This window comes from Octodon degus, unplaced genomic scaffold, assembly GCF_000260255.1.
Source record: "Octodon degus isolate 3935 unplaced genomic scaffold, OctDeg1.0 scaffold00286, whole genome shotgun sequence".
Lineage (NCBI taxonomy): Eukaryota > Metazoa > Chordata > Mammalia > Rodentia > Octodontidae > Octodon > Octodon degus.
The window spans coordinates 521,010-527,051 of NW_004524862.1; the positions used below are offsets into that span (position 1 = coordinate 521,010).

General features: G+C 46.2%; 1 protein-coding gene across 1 annotated transcript; it reads right to left on the minus strand.

Annotated features, from left to right (window-relative positions):
* Positions 1-612: 612 nt before the first annotated feature.
* Positions 613-5,829, minus strand: LOC101583886 (retinol dehydrogenase 16). The gene is made up of 4 exons (XM_004646984.1): positions 5,517-5,829; positions 2,734-2,992; positions 1,396-1,559; positions 613-830 (listed from the first exon to the last, which is right to left on the minus strand). Exons 1-4 carry the CDS (start codon positions 5,827-5,829, stop codon positions 613-615), a joined length of 954 nt encoding a protein of 317 aa, XP_004647041.1.
* Between the last annotated feature and the right edge of the window lie 213 nt (positions 5,830-6,042).

Consider the following 6,042-nt stretch of genomic DNA (forward strand, 5'->3'; position numbering starts at 1 on the left):
CTCTCAATAAATCCCTGATGACCTTTGGGAGGACATGTAGACACAAACTGTAACCATTTGTATGTCCTCTGCAAGGATCTTTGTTGAGGGGAGATCTAAGTCCAGCCAAGACCTGAGACCCTTGGGATAGTATGGTGTTGCCCTCCCACCTGAAACCATGGACACAGTGATTATAAAAGACAGAGGTCCTTATATCTCCCGGGCTATGTCTATACTGGGGGAAGGTAGATAGTAGCCAACACCAATGCATCTTCTTTTCAGGAATGCAAGAGGCAAGTGAGGCATGGGCTCTGTACCCTCCCACTCATTCCTAGCCACCCAGGTGTATAGATTCCTCAGGCTTGGCCATGTTGCTCAGAGCTGTCAGCAGCTGCCTAAGTCACTGAGGCCTCAGTAAGTTAAGCTGAGTACCTACTCCTCAGCACAACTACTTGGGTTTTTCACTCTCACTTCACCAGTCTTGAGTAATACCTGAGAAAATAATTTTGAACAGAAAACATGGGACAAAAATCATGTTGTACAAAATCTGCTTTCTCTCACCCACTTTCCTTCCTCACATACCACAACCCACACACATTACCCATCTTCCCCAATCACACCGAACAGTTGGCTTTACAGAGCTTTTTCTGGCTTTGGGACGACCAAGTACACAAAGGCATCCAGCAGGAATGTGGGCAGGTAGCTCATGGGGAGGTAAAAGAGCTTGGCATCCCAGCCAGGTGAGTACCGGGTGCGGGGGTGACAGGACGTCAGTGCATGTTCCATGCAATTTATCACTGAGTTCACATCTGATTTCCACACTGTATCCACTAATGTAGCATATTTGGTATCTATAAAAAAAGAGAAATGATCCAGGTTTATTTCTGCCTCCCACTTTAGGGTCAATTTAGGGATTAAGTTTTCCCTAAATTAAAATGTTCCTCACAGCCAGAACCCATCCAAATCAAATCAATGCATATTCCCCAGCAAGTGCCACCGCTCATTCCCAACAAACTATGGTTTCACACTAAGCCACTTCCACCTCTCTTCCTGGGTTATCTTGACTGCATTAATGAAGGCCTCTTAAACACTGGAAATTATCTAAGCTTATGGAATAAGCTTCCTCTCATTCCAGAGGCCCAAGCCATAGGGCCATGAGTGAGCATCTCTCAACTTGTTCTTAATTTTATCTTCATGATAATGATGGGTTCAGATAAGAGTGTCTCAAATTCCAATAAGCCCAAAGCCTTCCTTAGGTAATCAGAAGCCTCCTGACACCAAAGAAATGGACCCCAGTCTCCTCACTTTGCATGAGACAGAGGCAGAGGCAAATGTCATACTATTGAAGACACTAAAAAACAATAAGGACTTCAAGAAGGGGCTTGCTTGTCTTCCCACTCTCTTCAGATCACTTACAGAATTCCAGAAGCCTCTCGCCATAGACTTCCTTGACGTCTGAGCTGACCCGGTTCCACAACTCCTTTGTGTGTCGTATAAATGTTTCTGTCTTAGTCATGTTGGTTTGGAATAAACCAGGCTCAATAATAGCCACCTTCACCCCAAAATAGGAGAGCTCCCTCCTGCAACACACACAGCAGCAGACAAGGACTTCAGCAGTCTTGGTATACAAAACACAATTAGATAACACAACAACACCTTCATGTAATATTTGGGTGAGAATACTTGAAAGGTTAGGATCTGCATTGTGCTAGAGCTTGGTTTTTAAATGGTGATGAAATTGTCTCTGTGTGTTTCCACATTCTTCCAAGCATTTTGCATATATTAGCCTAGTGACATAAATCCTATGGGTTTGTTAAAGGAATTTGTGAGAAGAGACCTGGTCTCAAAACAAACAAAAAAAACTCACATTATCTACCTCTATTATCTGCCCTCATATCTCACACATCTCTGGACTTTGATCATATCACCTCCTCTACAATCAGGCCCATGCTTCCTGTCTCCTGCCTAGGAGATGCCCCAACCTGCGCTGCTTTCTAGGGTGTTTGCCAGAACCTGAATGCAGTCCTTGCAACCCATAGTCTGAAACACCTCTGCTCTGCAGGCAGCAGGGTCCCCGGGATTTTAGCTGGTCCCAGTGGATCCTGTAAATACATCTTCCAGGGGCATCCTGTCATCAGCATGAAACACACCCCTGTCCAGGGCACAGGACTTTCTCAAGCCTACCTGTGACTATCTGCTCAACACACCTACACAAACCCTGCAGCTGCCATGGTCACAATGGCTGGCTTGGGCACAACCACTCTAGGAGATGGCAATGATGATTCTATGTCTCTTCTCCCTCTCTCAACTATACCTTTCTCAAAAAAAAAAAAAAAAAACCACAATGTTAATATTGTGCTAAAAGGCATTTTTCATGCATCCAAACAAAAGCTCAATAAGCAGCTATTGAGCTGGGTAAGAACCTCAGGCCAGTTGGATCACACAGGTCATGTGTGTGGCTTGGGGCCCAAAGTCCTAGGTTCTCTGTTCCAATTGACCTCAGAGGCTTCCCATCTTCCCTCCTCCACAGCAGTAGAAGTTTATCTGAAGTCAGGATTTCCCTATACACAAAACATAAAATTGTGACTCCTAAAAAGGGACCACTTGAATGCAGAACAGGGAAGTGAGAGTCCCACGCCTAGATGGAAGTATTTTCAAGAAGGTCTTCTATGAAGGAGCTAACTGAAGCCCGCAATAGGCTACTCAAAAATTCTGGGAACATGAGCAACCCAGAACCCCAACCTGGTCCATTACCTGAGGCTGTCCGAAAAGGCCTCCACACCATACTTGGAGATGCTGTAGCCACCACCATAGAGTGTCAGCCGGCCCATGACACTGGAGACATTGACCACACGACCTTGCGCCTTTCTTACTAAAGACAGCAGGCCCAGAGTCACCTCGATGACACCCAACAGGTTCACGTTGATTATGTTCATGAAGTCCTGCTTGTTCAGCCACTCATTGGGAGCAGAGGGAAAGGAGATGCCAGCATTATTCACCAGGCCCCAGAGTCCTAGAACAGGAAAGATGGAAGAGCCACACTGAGTGTCTGTGGTCACAGTTAGGGTTCGAATCACCTTGCAGCAATGGAAAACATTCTCTCCTGGGAAGGAAGAAGGACAGAAACAAAACAACCCAGTGTGTATAAGACTCGGCTGTATGTGTTGGAGCTGCTGGTTGACAGAATTGATGCCTTCTCATATATTTGATTCTGCATGGCCCAGCTCATTGTCTGGGAGGTAGCAAAATATTACATTGCTATGGTTTGTGTCTAGTTGTCCCCCTAAAGCCTCATGCAATCCTGGGATGACTTCTAGAGTTTGTCATTAATTCATGATCCAGGGTTGATATTATGTGTGAGTGTTACACCTGGCCTGGGTTGGAGAGCCTGAATGCAACATAAGGGAGACAGACTTGCTGTCTGTTGCCACTGCCACTGCTCCTCCTTTTTGCCTTTGCTCTTTGCTGTTTTCCACTGCCATGAACCACTGCTCTCTGCATTGTGCCACTCTGCCTTGGAGCCAGCAGAGTATGGACTGAAACCTCCACTAACTGTGAGCTAAATAAACCTTTCCTTCCCTCATTCTGGATGTTGGGTATTTGTCCCAGCAACAAGAGAAGAGTAACTGAGACACACACCATATTTGATCATTATCTGAATACATATTGAATACTGCTCATCCATTAGTCTGAAAACATGGAATTCAGGACTGGCTTTTTAACAAGTTCATATCATCCTCTACGTTTTTTTTGTTATTTAAAGCAGTTAATTTACATTACATACACACACCATTTAACAAGGAAAAAGAAAGACAGGAGTAAGGCAGAAATCAAAAGGGAGAGACAGAGGAGAAGGAAAAAGAAAAAAAGAGAGAAAAAACTAATAAATTGGTAGAATTTGGTTGAAAAAGAAAGAACCAATGCCCAGTTGGGGAAAAGTTCAAAGAGTTCTGTGTTGTCCTCAGGAAACTGACCTTGAAACTGGGACACTGATATGCAGCCACCTTCCTGAGAGTGTGCTTGCAAAACCCAACAGGAAGGCTTAGCGTGGCACACAGCTCCCTCCTTCCTCCCCCAGGCCTCGCTACACAACTCCCCACTGGGCCAGAGAGAATAGAGGCTCTGTTGCCCCTCTCTGAAGACCATCCTCCCTTATCCTGAACAGTCTTCTCATCATGATCGTCACACAGCCACTCTGGATAGCCCCACAGCCACTTCTAGGAACAGCATTTGCCACCTGCAGAACACAGTGCAGCACTGGCGAGTACCCATGAGACCCACGGCAAAGAGTGTAGCGTGCTGATGTGCAAGAGAGGGCCAGGAGCTCTGCACCTCCTCTGCTGAGAAACCTATCCTAAACTCCAGAGAAGACGGTCCCTGTCCCTAACCCACTTTATCTCTAAGACCCCAACCATACACATAAATGTACTCATGTCAGTAGAGCAGTGCCCACCAACATGACATTAATGACAATAACACATCAGAAACAACTCCTCCACACAGCATTCTATATGTCTAAATAAGAAGAGTTCTACAAGACCACAGAACAGTCTGCATCAGCTCCTCTTCCTTTTTTTAAGTAAAAAGACTAGGTTTGAGCTGTGCACAAAAAATAAGTGCATACAGGTCAAAGGGTTAATAACGTTTCTCTGTTGGTGGTGAGCTAATTCGTTAACTGTTTTTATAATTTCATGCATTCCTATATTTTTTTTACAATAGTCATAGCTGACATTTATTCTTGAATTACAGAAACCAATGCTTCTTTCTTCCTCTATAACAGCACTGACAATACACTGTAGTGAAAGAAAGCAAACGTGAGCCCCAGGTTTTGCCTCTCCTAAACCAGTTCCTAATCGTCTAGCTGTTCTGAAAACAGGAAGATCTTAGCTCTCTGGTGAGGCATGTTGGGGACCCAGTAAGAACATGTTGCAGTGTAGAGACATGAGTGAGCTCAAATCCAGCACACAACCGGCCAGCACACACCAGAGTGCCAGGCCCCAGCCCTCCTCCTGAAAGATTCCCCATGGTTCTCTGAGCACTCACACCCAGCAACGCAGAACTTCTGCTTAGAAAGGCACACAGAGGACAGAGAGGAAATCTGGACAGAGAGGTCACACTCCCAGCAGAGTCCTCTCATCAAGACTAAAGGGCCCTTGGACTGGTGAAATGGCTCGGTGGTCTTAAGCACCTACTTAGAACAAGCTTAGCAAAGCACAGGGTCCGTGGTTCAATCCCCCCAGCACCACATGCCAGCCAGCCCCCTGGTGGGCTGAGCTGGCCACACACAAAAATAAATAAATAAATAAATAAATAAATAAATAAATGTAACCTTAAAAAAAAAAAAGACTAGAGGGTCCCAAGGGTGACAGGAGGAAGAGGGCTCAAAGCTCCCACTGTGGGGAGGGAAGGAAGTTAGTCTCACTTCCAGCACCACCCCCTTGGGATTTCTTTACACTCTCATCAGGGAGCAGACAAAAAGTGCCCACCTTGTATACAGAGAGGAAACAAACAGACACAGTCAGGAATCTGGGCAATACCTCTGTCTCCCACACATTCCTTCACCCACTCAGTGGCTGCAGCGATGCTCTCTGTCTGGGTGACATCCAGGATCACTGTCTGCAGCCGGCCCGACGTCTGCTTCCTCAGCTGCTCAGCCCCTTCTTCTGTCAGACAGGCAGCCAGCACTCTCAGGCCTCGCGTGTCCAGCCGACTGGCCAGCAGATTCCCGAAGCCCGAGTCACAGCCTGTGATGAACACATACTTGTCTTGGAGGTGGCTCACCACCTTCCTCTCCAGGTACCAGCGCACAAGATAGTACAGGCCCACGAGGGCCAGCAGGTACAGCAGCATGACTTCCCAGAAGACAGGGACAGGCACAAGGGTACAAGACAAGAGTCTGACCTGTGTTCAGTCACAAAAAGAAGAAGAGGAGAAGCCAGAGAGGTACAAAAGGCAGGCAGTCTCCTGTGCCATGCATGGCGTGGAGCCTGCATATTAGTCCCTTATTACTGTGTTTCTAGAATAAGCTCTTTTGATTAATGCTTCCTCATCTCTCTCTTCTTT